Consider the following 21,456-nt stretch of genomic DNA (forward strand, 5'->3'; position numbering starts at 1 on the left):
GCTAGAAATTCCGCAAGGACTGTGATGTTTTTTTATAGATATGAAGGGTGAAATAACACGATTTCCTAGCTACATCATGGTACCTACTGAAATTTAACTAAATTGCACTGAAAGTTTTTTTTTATTCAAATTGATGCATTATTTTGCGTGCTTGTAGTGCCATCTATGAAAAATGTAAGTTAACCTTCCTCTTAAAACACGGTAGTGATTATATTCTCTTTGCTTCCTCTATGCACTAGTAATGAAATAAAAATTATACCCTTTTTTTATTACATATTTATTCACCAATAAAACGTGTTATCAATCGAATCAGATATTATGTACATATTATTTTTTTGTTTTCAAAATTGTGTAAAAATATTTGATATTACTGCCATCTAGGAACACTTATGTGTAACTTCATTGTATGTACTTTTAAATCTTTGATTTAGTTTTATATGACTTTACTAGATGGCGCTGTAAGAAAAATGTACTAAAATTCTAATCTGTAAAATTTGAATTCTTGCCACTGTGTTGTGTAATTGTGACCAAAAAAGCGGAAATCAATTATTTTAAATATTTTTTTGAGTATGTATGGTTTTAAAACATTTTTATTTTTTATATATTTTATCCCAAAGTGATATGACTATAAAACGAATTGTGAGTCAGTAAATAAAAACACATATTTTATTAAAAAATCTTTTATTCCTTAAACTTCAATAATTATACATTGTTACATTAGTAAAATTAATTTACTCAGTCTCTCACTTATGAACACGAGATATAACAATAATATCAACATTTAAAATTAAAAACTAATTATTATTAGTAAGATAATCCTTTTCTTTCCAACTCTTCTCGAACTTTCTCTGGCTTTGGCCAAAATATGATTAATATTACTGAACCTGTAAAATGGAAACAAACAGTTATGGTAAAAGGTTTTTAAAAATAATATCATAGATAGATAATATCTATCAAGATAATAATATTATCTTGGCTTTCATAAAGTTAAAAAAGTACAGTAAAAATATGCTAAGTCGGTAAACAAATATTTAATTTTAAGTAGGTATTACATTTTTGCACTTTAAATTGATAAACTGTACGTTAATTTTTTTTAATCGGATTATTTTTTATTCAATCAATAGCCAATGACTATTCAAAAATTATCTGCAATAAAATCCTTTTAATTGAAATACATATTATACCAAAATCGTAAAATCCACTCAATAAAAGTATCTAGTAACAAAAAAAAAATCAATTTCTCCTTACCCGCAGTAAAAGCGCCAAAAACAGTGAAAGCCGCTTCGCAGTGCCTGTCTAGTGTGGCTCCCAATATATTCGAGCCCACGGCCGCGCCAGTCCTACCCACCATGTACATCACGCACATTGCCATTGCTCTGGAAAGTAAGTGAGTGAGTGAGTGAGTGAGTGATTGAGTGAGTGAGTGCGTGATTGAGTGAGTGAGTGCGTGAGTGAGTGCGCGAGTGAGTGAGTCAGTCAGTCAGTCAGTCTCACCTGAGCGCAGTGGGGAACACATCAACGGCGATAGCGGCGAGTATGGACGCGGCGCAGCCCGCACAAAGCGCGAGCACGAGCAGCGCGGTTGCCGCACCGCCTTGCGGCACGAGCGCCGCGCACACTGTTGCCACACCGCACACGAACATTATGCTGCCTGTAATGTGGTGCGTATGAATAGTGTACTGTATACTTTGAAGTTTGAACTGCCTGTAGTGTCACAGTACAGCACAATGCCTACAAATGTATCTTTTACATAAACTATTGCCCATGTTTACTGTAAACTGGTGTCATTTGTTGCCCACATTTACTGTACACTTTATAACACACTAGAGGTCCGCCCCGGCTTCGCCCGTGGTACATATTTCGCAATAAAAGGTAGCCGATGTCCTTTCTCGGGTATCAAAATATCTCCATACCAAATTTCATGCAAATTGGTTCAGTAGTTTAGGCGTGATTGAGTAACAGACAGACAGAGTTACTTTCGCAATTCGCATTTATAATATTAGTATGGATTACACATACATAAATGATACAAAATGTTATATCCTTTTTTTGATCTTGAATAAAAACAAAGATTTAGTATGAATTTTAAAATATTTTTTTTTTCACTTGTCAGTTGAATGAATGAAAAATCCTTTATTGTGCACCACATATTATGACAATAATAATTATTTAAAACACATAATATTTATGCTTTAAATATTAATAAAAAAGGACTTACAATAAAACGTCTTCCTGCCAACTTTTGTGATGAACAGACCAATAGCGAGGTACGTGATAGCGAACACGGCGCCCATCCCCATGGAGATAGTGAACACGCCGATGGACACGTGACTCTCGCACGGCCCGTGGCTCACGGATAGCTGGTGAGCCGTTTTTGGTAAATTAGTTGTATTCATGAATAAATTAAACCACTTAATTTGCACAATACAAGGGAAACAATACGATGCGATACAAACACTTTATACAAATAGTAGTATTTTTTCAAAGTAAAGAGTACAATATTGTAAGGAAAATTTATTATTTGACATAAATTATAAGTATGTATTTAGATTTTAAGGGCGAGATGCGTGACGGGGAACATGTCACCCATCCCTATGAATAGTGAACACACGCCAGTAAAATCCAAGTAAAAAAATAGCACCAAAATCTTTATGAACAAGTCACAAGAGTTATTAGTCTTCATTCATAATATTACATCGAAATGATTTTATGTTATTGTACTGAGAAATAAAAAAAATAAGCAAATTAATGGTTTTATTGATGTTTCCTTCAACTTACCGATGCATTCCTAGCCGCTTGAAACTTGTTGTGAATAATTTCACAAATCGTTAAACTTTTCTCACTTGTGTTACTGAGCATACTGTTCAGTATATCTGGTACCCACACGTATAATCCACTTGACCTGAAAAATATGAAAAAAATAACTTTTTTTTATTTACAAAGAAAAATCGATTACAAATTTGAAGTTTTTAAAGACGATGTGATGTCATCAACATCTTGGGAATCTCTTTCATTAGTATTGAATTTTTTTAATTGTTCTATTTGCACAAAGAAAAAAGAACGAATAATAAAAGATGAACTTCTACGAAAGAATAAGCCATATGTATTTATAAATTATCCTGATAGACTGAATAAAAAAAATATGTTTTTCAAAAAATCTAATAATCTATAGAATAAATAAATATAATCTAGAAGAAATTATTAGAATAATAAGCTATAGGTATATTATTTTATCAATTATTCTGATTGTCACAAAATAAGAATTTTTGAAAAAAAAATATCAATTTTGAATTTTTTGAATTTTTTACTCACAACATAAATACTGCAAACATTGATATATGCGAAATGATAACACATCGTAGTAGCGGTGGGCGGAACATCAGAGATATATTTTTAATAGCGCCCACAAAACCACCAGATCTTGATTCCATACTGCTTGTTACGATTTTCTCTACCTACAATAAAACAAAATTATTATAAAATACAAGTTTTTTTGAGTTAAGTTGTTGTGTGTATCTGTATGTTGAATAAGTTTGAATAAGGTTTTCCTATTTTGTAGTCATACCTACAAAAATAGTTAAAGTATTAGACAAGGCATTGAAAAGATGATCTATTCTGCTGTTTGAAAGGGCTTTTAAATTTTAATGAACACAGAGAATACATAATATTTCAGTGATTGTTTTCATCATAATATTATTATGGAAGCTTTCCAATAGTATGATTTCGTTTACAATTTGATTTAGTTTTAATGCATGTCAACTTCGCTAAAGATTTTGAAAGAGCGCTACAGTATTTATAATTACTTCTAATCCCAGAAAATTAACCATTAATTGTAAAAAAATAGAAAAAAAATTATGATCAAAATCACTCACCGGAAAATTCCCCGCCTCCGCGTTTTGATTAAACGCGAACATTTGAGCCAGTACAGGCAACGCAAACTCAGGGCCCTTAGCCGCTAGCAAATACCTTGGGCTCTCTGGTAATAAGAATAGAAGTACAGCAGCTAAGAGCCCTGGGGCACACCATGACCAGATAAACGCTCGCCAGGGGACGATTGGGAAGCCCAGGAGAGAGAACGACCATTGGCCAGGGATTATTACCCAGGCTAGACCTGATAGAAAATAAAGAAATAATCTTAATACTTAAAACGCAGAAGTGACTGATTGTCTGATAGATCAGCACAGCATTAACTACTGGACCGATCAGGCTGAAATTTTCAGCAGATAGCCACTATATCAGCTAGGAAAGGATTTTGATAAATGGTATGATAAAGCAAGGGATGAAATTTTATAGATACCATATAAATTTATTTTGACCACGCAGGCGAAGCTGCGGGCAACAATAATACATAACAAAAGTCAACAGCGCAGTTTGCAATAAATTTTTCTGATATTTGAAACAAAGGGTTTTCTATGTTACGTAAATAGCGTCGTGAAATGTAAAATACAATTTAACTTGTCTGCCTTTTAAGTCACAATGTATGTAAAAAATGGGATGTGTCTTTAAAGGGAAATCACAAAATATCTCCATAGTAACAAATTATAAAATGAGCCCAGGGATCCCAGATTAATAGGTCACTGTTATCAAAATAATGCACTTTGATATATAACTACATATTATTACTATCAATTGCACGTGCTGATAATATTATTAGTCGAATGGTATTATGTATTTGTTGGTGATAAGAAAATTTGAAACGCATTTAATGACATTGAACCTTGTGACATGTTGGAATAAGTTTAGAAGTTGCGGGTAGCTAAAGATTTGAGTGACGCGGACGGTTTAGTTTAACGAGATATTTTAAACTAATTTGTTCAAGGTTATCCGCAGACAAAACCACGTGAAAAATAATTAAAGCATATAATAATAATAATATATTTTTCTTAATTTTACCAACAGAGTATCTTGTTAGTAACGTGAAGAAAAAGGAAAAAAAAGATTTTAGTGCCGACTATGTTTGATTCTGCGTCTCCAACTACTTTCATTTTAAAAATCGAAAACGATCAGACAGACATAAAGTAACATAGCACTCATTTGATGTAATATTTGTTTTTCAATAACTATCCCCTGTAGGGCTAAGACCAGGGATTTGACATTTGAGACTTTTTGCGTGTGGTTAAGTTCGCGAGTGAAGCCGTGGGACACAACTAGTGAAAGTATAATTATAGTCAATTTGTATATCAATAAATTTAAGATAATGGAATTGACCTATTGCCTTAATTAGTTCTAGGTTCTGATAACGATTTAGGTTATATAAATTTAGTGATCATTGACATTGTGATAAAGTCACACGTTTCCAACAATGTTAGGACGAACGACGAACTCACGTGATATAGCTTATCTAGCATTAACCTATATTTTCTAATTATATAAAATACAATTATTAGAAAATAGCCTGACTTGTAAACAGCATAAAAGTTTTGGGGGTAGTTACCTCTGTTTTAATATATACATAGGCCCGTTAAACTCATTAAAAGTTCATCCGTTTAACATTTCAGGCAGAAAAAAAACATGTCAAGAAAATGTTAGGTATTCTATTTTTGTTTTATTTTTAACTTTCTATGAATAACACTACACACTGTCATTTTAACCTTACAGAGAATCAATTTATACTGGCTTTTTTTGATCTAATATTGATATTTAACAGTTATCACTCACCTGGTAAAATAATAAAGGAAAATGATATAAAAGCAGATCCCCAAGCGATGGCGGACGCTCTTCTGGTCCCCGTGTGCATCTCGCCGAGATAGGCGTATACTGTTGCGCTGGAAGCTGATACTCTGTAACAAATGAGAACTCCTTATATAAACTGTTCTTGAAAATAAATTTTTCATAGTATTTAACTGTTAAACAATCTTAATATATTATATAAATCTCGTGTCACAATGTTTGTCCTCAATGGACTCCTAAACCACTTAACCGATTATAATAAAATTCGCACACCATGTGCAGTTCGATCCAACTTGAGAGATAGGATAGTTTAAACATGTAGGTACCACGGGCGAAGCCGGGGCGGACCACTAGTACGTTTGTATGGACACAATTTGGTTGGCTTTTTATTTCAACATTTACGTTTTGAATATTGTATTCATTTCGTAATATTTAACCGTAGTGAAAAAATAGAATTTTCTATAAGCTAATTTAACTCAGTTGGCTGCAACATGTACACAAGAAGGGGAATTTAGTTTGTACCTAAACTTCACGATGTTGTTTTTTTTGAAAAATTTTCCAAAATTTAAAATTGTTGATCAAAAAAATTGGTTGTCTGTAAAGTCGGTTTACTGGCGATAGTTGAACGTGACAACGTCCGATTGTGCTTCTTTGTCGCTCGTTCCGCGCTCTCGCTTGCACTTCAAAAGCCTTACATGGAACGCCTCAGAGCGAGGTAACGCCGCATGAGTCATGTTTTTGTGACGTCGTGCGTGCAGCCGGCTTTATCAAATTAAAAGACGTTGTCACGTAACACGTCAAACTTACTTACTTAACTGGCTCTGCGACCCAAACAGAGTCTTGGCTTCCGACACGAGTTCACGCCACTTTCCTCGATCGCGCGCAGTTTCTTGCCAATTGACGGCCTCCAGATTGCGTAGATCGGCTATTGTTGCGTCGCTCCATCGATATCTGGGACGGCCCACGGGGCGTCGGCCAGTTGGAATGCCATATGCCTTTTTGACGGCCCGATCATCCACCATTCTTAGAACGTGACCGAGCCATCGGAGGCGTTGCGCCTTTGTCTGGCCAATGATGTTGGGCTCGGCCACAAGGTTTTGAATTTCCGCGTTTCTACGGATCCTGAAGCTACCATCCGGCTCTTTAACGGGACCCAGGATTTTGCGCAGAATCTTTCGTTCGGCGACGAGTAGCTTATTTTCCTCCTTTAGCGTCAGCGTCCAAGTCTCACAACCGTACATAAGAATAGGCCTAATTACTGTTTTGTAAATTCTTAATTTGGTCTTTCTGCTCAGGAGCTTTGACACTAACACTTTGTGAAGGGCTGCGCTGCACGTCACTTCCAACACGTCAAAACGATAGCTATTTTATATAATTACAAGAAATACTCACAAACATCCAGTAAGGATCCGCAGCACGAACAACATCCACACGTTGACGGAGAACGAAGAAGCCACAGATAACACAGCAGATGCTATCATGGAGGGCAGCATCACGGCTCTCCGACCGAATCGGTCTCCCAGGTAACCCCATAGGAATGATGTGCTTATTATACCTGTAACAAAATAAAAAGTATAAGTTACTTGTTAGCTATAGGATATTCATTTAAAAAAAATGTACAATTTTTTTTTAATTTTTTGAACTCTGCGGATGCTCAAATAAAATTCTTAGGATAATGTGTTGCAATTTCTTTTGCTTTAGCTACCTATAATAAAAAAGCGTGTGTGCCGAGCACACGTGTCAGAAATGAAACTTCTTTGGCAAGATTCAAAGATAACAAAATCGTCGCTTTACTCCATAGAAAAAAATATTACTATTCATATATTATCTTATAAAAATAAAATAAAAAAATAATAAGTATCTACTTATGTGGTCTATAAAATATTATCATGTCACAAGTGAAATTAGTTTAAATGGAGTCCAGCATATTAATATTAAGTAACTTTTATGAGCTAACCTTTGTTAAGTTCCCGTATTGTCAATCATCAATTGAGTTTAACTTAAAAATACATTTAGTCCCGTTATTTAAGGGGTGAAAGACCTCTATGTTTATTTTAAGAACGAATTTAACCCTTCTACTTTAAATCAGCTTTAAACATTTCCAAAATATACGACATGATTTACTTCTTTTATTATCATAAATCTTCAGTGTTGAAGTTATAAGCCTTCTTCGATAGATATCTAAAACTGAAACAATTTTTCAATTCTGACCCGCAGTTCCCGAGATCAGCGCTTTCACCAAACAAACAACAAATTTTCCCCTTTTTACCCTAAAAGGTAAATATTGAAAATGCAGTCGATTCTAAATATTTTACGTACAGTAAGTAAATGGTTTTTTTTTATTGCAAATACATTAGTAACAATATATTGGCATTTGTAATTTAGATAGTTATATATTAAATTTTTCAAATAATGTAATATTTAAAGCATTGCGTAATACATTGAGACTTTCACGATTAAAATTACAACCAAGATTTATTTAATCAAATATCTTTGTAATAGAAAAACAACAATACAGTTATCATAAGGTAATCATCCAGATATGTGGAAGGAACACTTCAATATGTATCAGTTGCGAATAAATGTAAAGATAATACTTATCTATATAAATAAAATAGACCAACCATATTATCTTAAGCAAATATTTTCATGTTCCAGTTCCTTAATCTGACTTTCCTTTTTTTATATGTGATACGCAGGCGTTTGACCGCAGTCCCACCTGATGGAAAGCGGTAACGCGGTCTAAGTCACATCTACCTAAAGTGAAGTCCCCTAGTGGGGTAAGGGGCAGGTGCATTATACATCTGTTTCAATGATCGATTTTCTTTAGGGACAAGTGATCAGGCGTCTGTGTCCTACCAGACAGAGACTTTTTTTTTTCGTCGTCTCCAGGAATCGAACCCAGGATTCCTTGGTTTTACGCTCACGCGTTAACCACTGCACCAAGGAGGCGTTCACATCTACCTAGAACTTAGAAGGTTCCACGCATGATCGAACTAAGAAGCTGTTTGTGCAATACCGCCACACCTTGCCTAGTATGCTAAGTTTTTCAACTAGTACCTAACGTATTATATTATTTAAACATCACTGAAGCGATTTCATAAACAAAATGTTTTGGTCTGACGCTGACTACAAAGCAGACTTTATCTACTTAACATAATATTTACTGTATGATGCATTATCTGAATGTTTATACCGCGAATATTATCAGCAATGCAAACAAACATAATGTAATCCATAAAGCTTATCTTAAATCCATCAGCCAAAAATAAAAAATCTACCGTCTGTAATACAATCATAAAATGAACAAATGATAGTTGATTTTTTTACATAAAAACAGAGGCAAAATAAAGTAATGGCGGCCCCTTTTTCTTTTCCTCGCCATTTCTGTCCATTTATTAATTAATAGGGAATTGTTTGTAGTATTAAATAGGTATGTAGTCATCGAACGGAAATTATTTATGAGTTCACAGCTAAACAATTATTTCTCGTAATAAAAACATCGACCCCTTTACGCTCACATTAAGATAAAAAATAAAAACAATATATCGAAGGAATGATATTGTTTGGTAGGAACTCGTAGGAAGTTATTCGGTTTGAATTGCGTCATAAGTATGAAACAAATTCTACTTTATTCTCGTTAGAAAAATGCTTATCATCAAAATTCGTTCATATTTTACATAAACAATCGTCAATGTATTGTTCTTTTTAATAACATGCTCGTATTAACTTCACTAGATTTTATATCGATAGATATCGATTAAAATGTATAGACTAATTTTATAAGTTATCGAAAGAAAAAATAACCAACGTAGGTCTCTACAACGACATATTTTGTATTTGTATCCTTAACTCCTTTACTTTGAAAGGGATAAAATGTAATAATTCAAATTATAAAAAAACGATAGAGTAATAAAAAAAAAATTAAAGCAATTTAAAAGAGAGATTAAAATGTAGATTTACAGTACAATTTCAATAACTATGAATACTTATCGGGTGAAATTTAAATATTTTGGTTTTTGTTAAATTTTTTACTTGTTTCACGGTTTCAACATAAAAGTTCTTGCCTGATATATCTAGGTAGTTGCATAATTTATGTTTTAATAATAGGTATGTCTTCGTTTTCATTTAACTTCAATACCTACTGCTTTATCATTTTCACTAAAACTTCTAATTATTAAATTTTTAAGGCTATCTACGACGATATGATTACCTTAGTTCTAGCCACTAGATACAATTTGAAGTTTTGGATCATGAGTAGATACATATTATATTATATACCTTAAATGTTTCAAGCACATAATCGAATACAAAATATTTAATAAAATGTAAAAGGTTAAATCAATAAAAATAACAACAGGAAAAATGTAAAGAAAACATTCACTAAATTACATAAGAATCTATTAACATCCATTATCATTCTAGTTCATTGAAAATCTATACATATAATAAAATCGTAGGAAAGTCAAAACTGTACATTGAATATTTTTTTAAAAGAATACATAATCCATGATCTATTATCGATATAGAAGCCAAAAACATAGTTTTTAGAATTTTTGTCTGTTTGTCTGTTTGTCTGTTTGTCGGTTTGTCTGTTTGTCTGTATGTTTGACCGGGCTAATCTCGAAAAGTACTGCATAGATTGACTTCAAATTTTGCATGAATATTACTAACAGGTCGGGTCAGGCTATAGGCTACATATTATCAAGCTATCACCTGCGGGGGAGGAGCTGTGACCCTTTATTTTTCTTACGTATTCTCTGTACTACGATAGCGTACAATCTAAAGACTCATGTTTAAATGTTGTTTTTGAGTAAGCCATGCTTTTGTCTACCTTTACACTATAAAAACTACGTCATTTAAGTAATTTTGGCAGAGAAACAGTATAATGAATCTTAGTAGTATAAAGACAAATTTAAAACAGCGCCATCTATGAGATTTCATTAAAATCAAATCAATTTACATAATATTAACGCTTCTTGGAAATTCATAATTTAAATATTATGATGTTGGTGAGGTTGTTTTTTTTTAAAGTTAAATAAATAATTCATATCTTCCCAGAGTCCATTTCAGGTGCGCTTATATTTCATGTGAATATACTAAAATTTTATAAGTGAGGGTAGATGTTTATTATTTGATGTCAAACAAACATTACAGTTAATATCTCTTTTTTAGAGTATAAGTATTCTTTGGTTAATATAGGTAATAGTAGATAACAGTGATTGTGTTCATTCGTTACATTTTTATAAAACTTCGGCTTTTTTTTTAATTTTCGCCTTCTTGCGTTCCCACAAAAGGTAAGTTGTAGCTTTTATATTTATTCTTTATAATTATAATTATATAGTTAGACTCATCTTTATAATTAGTTAAAGTATGACAAAATAAGAAAATGATGAAATTTTATTTTTATGTATAACTTTTACAAGACTATATTAAACGCCCAAAGAAGGTCACTTTAGTTCTTGATAAAACTTTATTTGTTAGTAGCTTTTTAATAAACTAAGGTACAGTAATTATCTTTTGATTTTTTTTTTATTAACAGATTCAATGTTAATAAAAATTGACGATTTGCGTGAGGATGTAGTGGAAATTAGTAACCTTGCGCGTGGTCAATCATCAATCATCAATACATATAATAAAATTCTAGAAAAGTGATGTCTGTACAATGAAAATATGTAAAAAAATTAGCAGGGGTTAAATTATTAAATCGATCCCAAACCCAAGACTGTAGTTAAAAATTTAACTTAAGCTGAGGTAGAAGGGAGAGGGGTCAAATTAAAATTATGCTTACTTCTAGGTAAATTTTCTACATAAATTAATGTCCTTTAAATTATTTCGTATTATATTTTTAACCCCCGACGCAAAAAGATAGGTGATAAGTGTTTGACCGCTATGTGTGTGTGTGTGTCTGTTTGTGTGTGTAATCCGAATTAGATGCGGTTTTGATGTTAGGCAGCATATTTTCCGACGCTGGTTCTTAGATAAAGTTTATCAAAATCGGTTCATCCATTTATTATACCTTTATAGGGGTAAAAGTGGGAATGTGGGAAAAAATATTAGTAATATTTTTATCCAATTCGGTTTATCCATTACAGCTTCTATTAGATTACAGCGGTAAAAGTGGGAATGAACAATAATGGAATGCGGTCAAATAATATACTCAAGCGGTAAGTATATCAAAATATGAAAGAGTAACGTGTGAATTACAATTAGTAATGTTTTATCGAAATCGGTTCATCCGTTTATTACATATAGGGCACTTTAGGGGTGACAGTGGTTAGATAAATAAACCAAATGGAGCATCAAACGACAGGATATGACGTGTACATATAGGTACAATTAGATAATATGGTTTACATCAAAATCGGTTATCCCATTTACTAGGGGTGGAAAGGGAAGGGTTGAAAGTCTGTTAAAGAAGAGGGGGATATGGGAGCGAGAGGATAGCCACACCCTGGAAATTTTGAACTCTACTCAAAGCCACATAGGCCTGGCCCTTGGCAATTTTTTTTCCTAAAGATACCACTTCTTTTGTCACTGTGGTCCATTACAATTTGTGCACGGTTACGGGCACCTTAACCGTGCACAAATTGAAAGATGTCAAGGAGCAACAAACTTATAGATATCAATATGATGTAGGAATGTATAGCTTTGGTCTGGTGATCATGACGCACAACGCTGAGGTATACGGTTTGCGATGCCGGACACTCAATCATATGAAAAACGTCGACAATGTTCTCATGTTCCGTCGCAGTATGCGTCAGCGGCGAAGGGCAAGCGCGGTGAGTGGGGAGGTGTACTCCCGCACAGCGCGGCGTCATTCTCGATTGAACGCTGCGGTGTGCGGGTATGCGTCACGGCATATATGAATGCGACAATAAGAATTTTTTCCAAGACAATTTAATAGAATTAGTTCGCAGCTATCCTTCTTTATATAAAAATAAAGACAAAAAACATAAAAGTTTGATAATTACAGCAAAATTGTTCATGTTCACGTCTACCTTGGTAGCTGCGGCAAAATCAACTGACCACCTCTCCGCAGGGAAGGTAAATGCTGCGTCGTGACGCTGCGTTGGGGCGCATACCTCAGCGTTGTGCGTCATGATCACCAGACCAAAGCTTAATATGGAGGTAGGTCTCGCTTACTTGAAGGAATAGAATCCGCTATCGATACTAATTGTCATAAGCGTATGATGTTTTGCTAAGGATTTGTTCACCCTACCAACGACGTCGACGACCACGAACAAAATTTTCGTCCAGTTGTAATTTAACAAAATTGTGCAAAACACAATTAAAAATAAAATATTAAAATTTCCTGTCGTTCTGGTAATTGGAATTTTTATATTTGAGATAAACGAATGAAAAAATAGATTATTCGTAGAAACGGTGGCTCCTAGAAAAAAAAATATTTGAAGTTTTTTATAGATAATTTTATTATCTACAATTTTGGTAGAAGGTAATTATATGATTAACTTACCGTCTCGGCGAAAATGCAAAGAACCTATTTTTATATTAATTGTCCTCGAATTTTTTTTATTTCCGAGTACCAAAACTAAACTTCAAATAAATTTTTTCTAGGAGCTACCGTTTCTACGAAAAATCTATTTTTTCATTCATTGATCTCAAAAAAAAATCCAAGCACCAGAACGACAGGAAATTTTAATATTTTATTCTAATTGTGTTTAGCACAATTTTGTTAAATTGCGACTGGATGAAAATTGTGTTCGTGGTCGTCGTCGTCGTTGGTAGGGTGAACAAATCCTTAGCAAAACATCATACGCTTATGTCAATTATTAGTATCGATAGCGGATTCTATTCCTTTGCGTTTTGACGTTTGTCTCGGCGCTCAGTTGCTTCACGATTTATTATCAAAAACATACAAGGAAGGAAGAAAAATAAATTTGCTCCCTTCCCCTCTGGTGCCTAAAAATAAATTTTACGTAGAAAATTAATTAGGCATTTATTTTTTTATTTTTTAGCTCAGTTTAGTAATAAATTTTACTAACAGTTCTTTTAATTATTTATGGTAGTACGTGTTTATTCAATAAAAATTAAGTAGTAACTACTATGCAGTCACTATTCCACGCGGACGAAGTCGCGGGCACAGCTAGTATTATTCTAAGTGTCATCTTAAATTTATTACAATATTTAATCACTTACATTTTATATGTATCAACGAACAGGATGCACTCATAAAAAACATAAACAGCATGCATTTTTTTTTAATGTTGCTTTGCACTATGCTGCTGCCCATTGTGAAGAGGGCCCATTAATCGAATCTCATACCACAGTACAACAATATAGGAAAATATTACTGTGCTCATATATCGAGATACTAACCAATAAACGCGGCTGCGTTCACCAGGCCCTTGTGTTCGCTGGTGAGCTCCAGCTCGCACTCCGCGGCCGTGATGACGTAGCTCATGCCGACTGACTCCATGGACACGTTCAGCATGATCAGGCCGCATGTCAGCAGTACCAAGTGGTTGAACTTGCCGTGGCCTGGAAAAGGGTGAAAGTTTAGTATTGTTGGATTTATTTTGTCTCGAGATTCTTTAAATTTCATGTACGGATGCTATCTGAACTTGTTACTATCTAGTGAAAATAAAAGGTGTTTTATAACGTTGATTCTTTGGTAACGTAAATCCATCAGATTTTTTAAATATTAACCCAGACCCAGTGAACGGGTACCTACTAGGGAAGCGCGTACCATCGTAGCCCACATCTTAGCTTTACATTCCCTATCTACAGTAAAAATAAAAGAATAGGTCATCGACGTAAGGTCTATTACTGTATATTATTCTGTGGTAATCCATACTAATATCACAGACTAATAATAATATACTACGTATACAACTAATATTATAAATGCGAAAGTAACTCTGTCTGTCTGTCTGTTACTCAATCACGCCTTAACTACTGAACTAATTTGCATGAAATTTGGTATAGAGATATTTTGATACCCGAGAAAGGACATAGGATAGGTTTTATCCCGGAAATCCTACGGGAATGGGTTTTTCTTTGAAAACGCGGGCGAAGCCGGGGCGGACCGCTAGTGTTTAATAACTAGAACTATGTTATTAGAAACAGTAAACAAACTACGAAGACTTCAATTATAATAATTAGTCATTTAAGTGATAGGAAGCCGCAAGAAGCAGAGTAATTAGTTGTATAAACGCCCTTGTAGCAGGGTTAGAGAAAAATCAAGACACATACAATACTATAACCCTCATGATTCTTACCCTTCAATTCAAGGTTATTGAACCTGCTTATTGATCAAATAATCATTCTGATAACAAATTTAGTGTAGTTAAATGATGAAATAGAAATAAGTCTATGACCGCTATTGCGGCGTTTTTATGTGAAGGTCATCGAATACATGTATATTTTTTAAGTATTATTTGCACTAGGTACTTATCAATAAGAAGGTAAAGATATAAATCTTTCAATAGATGAGCAATTTAATAAAGCTATGAAGAGTAGGTATGTCTGTACGCACTATACAACTGGACAAATTTCAAAAATTATTTCGTCCTTAGATTTTGTACGTGATCTCTCTATTTGCTAGATATAAATGTGTAAAAACAGTTCGATGTATTTCGAGTCCATGTTTGTTACAACAATTTAATTTATTTCTATACAAAATATAGCTATATATATATATAGCTGGAGGGGAATGGTAGCGTTCGATAGGTGACGAGTGCGGATTTTTTTGTGGCCATGGCGCAGTGGTCTGGTACGCACCGCGCGTACGCAGTAGAAGCGTACTTATGCAATACGTTTTCGTTGAGTGAAAAACGGTGTAAATTTGTAGTCGCTATGAAATCCACCGTGTGAGTGATGCCCCGAGTACTCAATTAATTAAGTCATGAGGAGAGAAGTTTAGAGCGACAGGATGTTTACTAAATCATTCAATTGGACCACGAAATAGACCTGTGCGATCGATTGAACACATCGACCGCGACGCCGCTGCGGTCACGGAACATCCAAGACGCTCACTTAGACATCATGCTGCCTCTTTAAGCCACCATCGGTAACTTTTTTGTACCTCAGCTGCAAGAAGAGGATATTGACAAGTCTGATGTATGGTTTCAGCAAGATGGGGCCACAGCCAACACTGCTAGGGACGCACTAAATACGTCATTTCCGGGAAAATTCATAAGCCGCTCTGGAGACATATTGTGGCCACCCAGATCTCCCGATTTAACCCCCGCTGACTTTTTTTTATGGGGTTGTCTCAAAGCAAGAGTTTTTGATACCCCTCTTACAAATTTGGAGCAGTTGAAGACTAAAATAACGACAGAAGTGAGAGCCATTTCAGCGGACATCCTTCGGCGCGTCTCGGCAAATTTGCGTGTCCGATTTAAAGAGTGCATTCACCATGATGGAAGACATCTTGACGGTGTAATATTCTGTACATAAAATCCGCACTAATACACTTTAATTTACTACAGTAAAAATATTATGAATACAATTTGTTTTTTTTATACAAATTTTCAAAGTTTAAAATCGGCGCTGAGACACCCTGTACTTACACGTGTTAAGCAAAAAAAAATATAATCGCCTATGACCTTAATGTAATAATAAAATGTAACAATTTGACATTGTACGCTGAAAGTAATCATACATCTGTATTTAAGACATAATCTAATTTATATTAATCTAAACAAAAGATAATGATGATATTAGTTACACGAGTCATAAGAGTTGTTTTGTAGGTAGTTTGTTTGTGTCTGAGAAGTTAGTATGACAGATTTTTTTATTAAATGTTATAATGTAATCGATTGTTTTCTTTATTAGACTGACCGGTTGGCTTGGTTGGTAGTGGCCCTGCCTTCCAAGCCAGAGGTCGTGGGTTCGATTCCCACCCGGGCCAAATAAATATTTGTGTGATGAACGTTTGCTCAGTGTCTGGGTGTTAATTATCTATATAAGTATTTATTTAAATTATATATGTATGTTTATCAGCCATCTGGTTTCCATCACACAAGCGAAAGCTTAGTATGGGATCAGATCGTGCCGTGTGTGAAAATTGTCCTTTAAATACATATATAAAAAAAATATTTATTTATTCTGTACACACAGGAATTGTAATAGGCAGTATGCACCTTAAATATTGTAAAGCTAATTCTTATAATAAAATTCAAAGTTTTGAACCCTTATCTGAAAAAGGTCAGATTTAAAAATATATCCTTCAGCAAATAAAAAATAAACCAAAACGAGTAGTGTTTTCAATGATTGCATAATATTTTAATTCAACGCTGCATCAAATCGTATGTAAATTGAAAACGCTAAAAATAAAGATTTGTGTAACCCGTTTGGGTTATATTGGGAGGACTTGATACAGAGTATTTACAAGTGACTTTTTTAAATTTTTTTCTTCTAACAATCCTGACAGGATACACATTTTTATCATTGTACATTGAACAAGGGACTATAAGTACAATATGTACCTAGATATACGACTCAAACTAAACTGGACAAATAGTATAAGTACATAGATATCATACTCTTATTATGTACTTAATGTTTGAATAAGTAAATAGATAAATATATAAAACTATCATCGACCTCTTGAACCTTGATAAACTATGATTATCATTACTCTATTGACGGATTTGTTAAAGTGTGTATAATAAAGAGAGACAAAGAGAATTCGATATTTAGTTTTGGTATGAAATATAATACAATATCACTACATACAAAACAAAGTCGCTTTCTCTGTCCCTATGTATGATTAAAATAAATCCTAATCCTTAATTCTCTAAAACTACGCAAACGATTTTGATGCGGATTGTTTTAATAGATTGTTTTAATAGAGTGATTTTAGTATATAATTTATCAGGTACTAGCTTTCCGCCCGCGGTTTCGCCCGCTTTGTCTAAAACATAATAAATTATATATTAAAACCTACCTAAACTCTATCTATTCCAAAAAAACCACATCAAAATCCGTTGCGTAGTTTTAAAGATTTAAGCCTATGTAAGGGACATAGGTACAGAGAAAGCGACTTTGTTTTATACTTTGTAGTAATTAGACAAGGCGGGCGGAGCCGCGGGCGGATAGCTAGTATTAATTAATAAATCACACAATGATGGAACATCGCGTATAGATTTTGAAAAGGGAATACTTATTAAATCCTAGACTACATGGCCTATCTTACAAATATAATTTCAAAAAGTACAATTATTCGACACAGTCGCAGTGATCGTCGACGACATAATATCGTAACGATACATCGTTATCGTACGATTTAAACCGCTATCTACATTCAGGCATCCATCTTCATAAAGTCTTGTAGCTTATAAGGTATACGCTTTTACTTATTGGAACTTAGTGCAAAAACTTGAAGGCACCGTTACAAAAACTTTTTATACTGGGTAATTGATTTTTTGTTTACCATTTCACCGACATTCAATGCATTCAATGTAAATGAAATAAATGTATGTGTTAGGTAAAATTATAAAATTATTATTAAGCTATTGCATATCTTCTATCGCGGGCCTTGAGCGCGGGGACCGAATCGAGAAATTCCGTAACGAAAAAACCTCACGCTCCCCACTCCGACGGGCTCGGAGGTGTGGCATGAAGGCATGCTATGCAATAGCTTTACCGCGGCAGTCCCCGAGTGCCACACGTCTTTTTTTTATTTTACCTACATATATGCTTATTTTAAAATATGCTTGTATGCGAAAATTAGTCACCTAGGCCTAATAGCCTATTTAGGTTACCTAAATGTACCTACAATTTTTAAGTAACGTTCAAAAAGACTTTCTCAATTTATATTCACGTATGTTATTCTAAATAACATATTTTGAATAACAACAAACAAATAATAATCAGTAATAACAATTAATTCTGTCAATAACAAGTATTATCAGTTAAGAATTTTATTAGAAAAGTATGTAAGTATACGAAAAAAAATAAAACAATTAAAATAATGTCAATTTCAACAATACTTAAATCGATTTATGATAATATGTATCATTGAATACAATTTACATTTTAAAATAATATGTTAATACGAATACATCATTGAATCAGTCTTTCACGATTATAATATGCAAAGCCATTACTTATGACTTAGGGTGCACTCACACACATCAGTCACCGTCACGGCACGTCACCGGACAGGATTAAAAAAAAATATGTATCAATAGTTCTAGTATGACTCTGTTCCCACACGACAGTCGCCGGCACGAAATCTATCAGTGACGTCACCGGTCAGGCACGTCAAATAATCTTTCCATACATGTATCATACTTTTATCCCCACTCACCCGGTGCCGTCACGTCTCAGTTCAGTCAGCGTCGTGCTACCGTCAATAATTGCTACATGTTCTCTAGCGTGACACACGTCTAATCACTGACTAACCTGATGTATGTGTTCAATGATTCAGTCAAACCGGCGACGTGACTGACGGACAACATGACGGTGACTGGTGTTTGTGGATACGTACACAAACCGTCACCGATCAGTCATCGGTGACTTGACGGTGACTGATGTGTGTGAGTGCACCTTTATAGATAACTACTTATATGGAAATTAACTGAAATATCAAACCCCTTATAAAGTATAAAAAAATATACTATCAAAAATGTTCATCATTTTCAGGAATGTCGTTTAAAAATACGAATAAATTGTGAATATAAAATTCAGTTCCATCAAGAACAATAAAAAGTATAAGTAAATTGCGTATAAGTAATATAAGAAATATAATAAATGATGAAAGTCAATAGTTTCTATCACATAGTACATTGAGTTATCAAAGTTTTATTGTAAACAATATTATTTGTACCAATTTGTAAATAATATTTCGTAATGATCAGTACATACAACATATATTCAGCTAAAAATAATTACGAATTTTATTTTTAGCTTGATATTTTTAAAACGAATTTTATTGAAAGTAATTCTATTAATAGCGTTTTATTTAGTATATTTCGTAATACATGTTATATGTTTTACCTTTAACACTAAACTAAGTAACTATAATATTCATGAATATTTTTTATAATCATCATTTATTTTGGCGGTAATCATTTTGTAATAGCATTAGGTATTCTATCCATTTTCTTTGCGCTATTTAATTCATTTAAAATTAAAAAAATAATTTTATTATTTACCTATAAAATATCAACTGTACGGTATTTTTATTGTTATCTATGTTCAATCAAATATCTATGTTTTTTTCAGCTCATTCCTACCGTCAAACGAAGGTTACTTATTTTAAAATCATACCATCAAAAACAATCACATTATAGGTATGTAGTAGGTAAAATATTTTTTTTATAACACAAATCATTTCAGGCAAATTTTCAATATGTTCCCTTCTTTTTCTAAGTTTTATGGCAATTAAATATTAATGTACGGTATTAATAGTAAAAATTATTTAAAACTAATTCACATCCACTAATATTAGCATAGTCTACCCAGTAAATATTCTATTTAATAATAATTTTTTACAATTAAATTTAATATTAACAAAAATCAATTTACCTGTAAGTTCAAACGCATCCTCAAAGCACACCTCGTTCAGTTTCCCCAAACTTCTTTCAACATCACTCGACTGATTTCCATTTTTTGCACCATTCGACTTCGACTCCGACACAGATTTCTCTCCATTCGTCTTCCCATTTCTATTGTCCACCGAATTATTAGTCGACATACTTAACTATTCTCTAAATTTAAGTAAAACTAATAAAAACCAAGCGGTCCCCTGTCGATTTATTTCTGGACCAACATTGACACCATTTTTAATCTAATCGTAGACTCATAAACAATTATTATCTGGCTACAACACGAATTGAAATTATCGTATTATTCAATCAATAACAGATAATTTAGAATTTTAGCGTTCGAATTTTAAACCGAACACGCGGGAATTTAACAGGCGTGTCAGGTTAACTTTTTAATTTTGACAGCTGCGTCTATGCGGTGCGTCGGCCAGTAATGTACTAAACTAAATAGGTTAAATGTAAGAAATAAGAACGCATCCACACACAAGGAGAATGCAAGAAACCCCGGCATCGACTAGAAAAAATATTATATTCATTCTCACCCAAGGCACACAATTAGCAGCTTACAATAATGTGCTTATAGAAGTATAATATTTACCGCGGTTCTTGCTGATTTCAGTAAATTTCACGGAAAATGCCCTGCTATTTCATAAGAAAATGTTTTTAACACAATAATTAAAAATATGCACAATAACTATGATGTTACAAATAGGTACCATTGATCTATGATAGAAATTTTATTTGTGATCTAATAGATTTTTTTTACAAAAGATTAAAAAATATTAAATATTTTATTTATCGACACAGTGTTGCACGATTAATAAACTTTATATAAAACAGGTCAATTATACAGATATATAATTTATAAATTGTATGCAATTTTAATTTGTTTACGTATTTTTGTTTTTAATAATTTATCATTAATTTGGTGTTAAATACGTTTATCAAAATCTAGAACAATGATCAATTATATGGAACCTGGTTAAATCATCTGAATAATTATTGCTTCAAGTTTTTTAGGTAGGTAAGTACTGTAAGTACCTACTTATTTTGATGGATTTTTATTGGATGTGATATTTTATGAATTAAAACCTTGCTATTTACTTTTTACCAAGCATATATAAATAAACTAGCGGTCCGCCCCGGCTTCGCCCGTGGTAAATATGAAAAATAGATGTTGGCCGATTCTCAGACTTACCCGATATGCACAAAAAATTTCATGAGAATCGGTCCACCCGTTTCGGAGGAGTATGCAGACTAACATTGT

The 21,456-nt window shown here is 33.3% G+C and overlaps 1 protein-coding gene across 1 annotated transcript; it reads right to left on the reverse strand.

The window, feature by feature from the left end:
* Positions 1 to 689: 689 nt before the first annotated feature.
* On the reverse strand, positions 690 to 20,683 carry LOC149488219 (uncharacterized). The gene is made up of 11 exons (XM_089695376.1): positions 20,170 to 20,683; positions 14,011 to 14,172; positions 7,063 to 7,225; positions 5,659 to 5,780; positions 3,873 to 4,111; positions 3,313 to 3,455; positions 2,779 to 2,902; positions 2,219 to 2,360; positions 1,495 to 1,651; positions 1,249 to 1,376; positions 690 to 884 (listed from the first exon to the last, which is right to left on the reverse strand). The coding sequence occupies exons 1-11, from the start codon at positions 20,336 to 20,338 to the stop codon at positions 805 to 807; spliced, it is 1,629 nt and encodes a 542-aa protein (XP_089551502.1). The 5' UTR covers positions 20,339 to 20,683; the 3' UTR covers positions 690 to 804.
* Between the last annotated feature and the right edge of the window lie 773 nt (positions 20,684 to 21,456).

Source organism: Colias philodice, chromosome 5, assembly GCF_061535455.1.
Source record: "Colias philodice isolate Cphi_HAF_F1 chromosome 5, ilColPhil1 Martin Lab GWU primary, whole genome shotgun sequence".
Classification (NCBI taxonomy): Eukaryota; Metazoa; Arthropoda; class Insecta; order Lepidoptera; family Pieridae; genus Colias; species Colias philodice.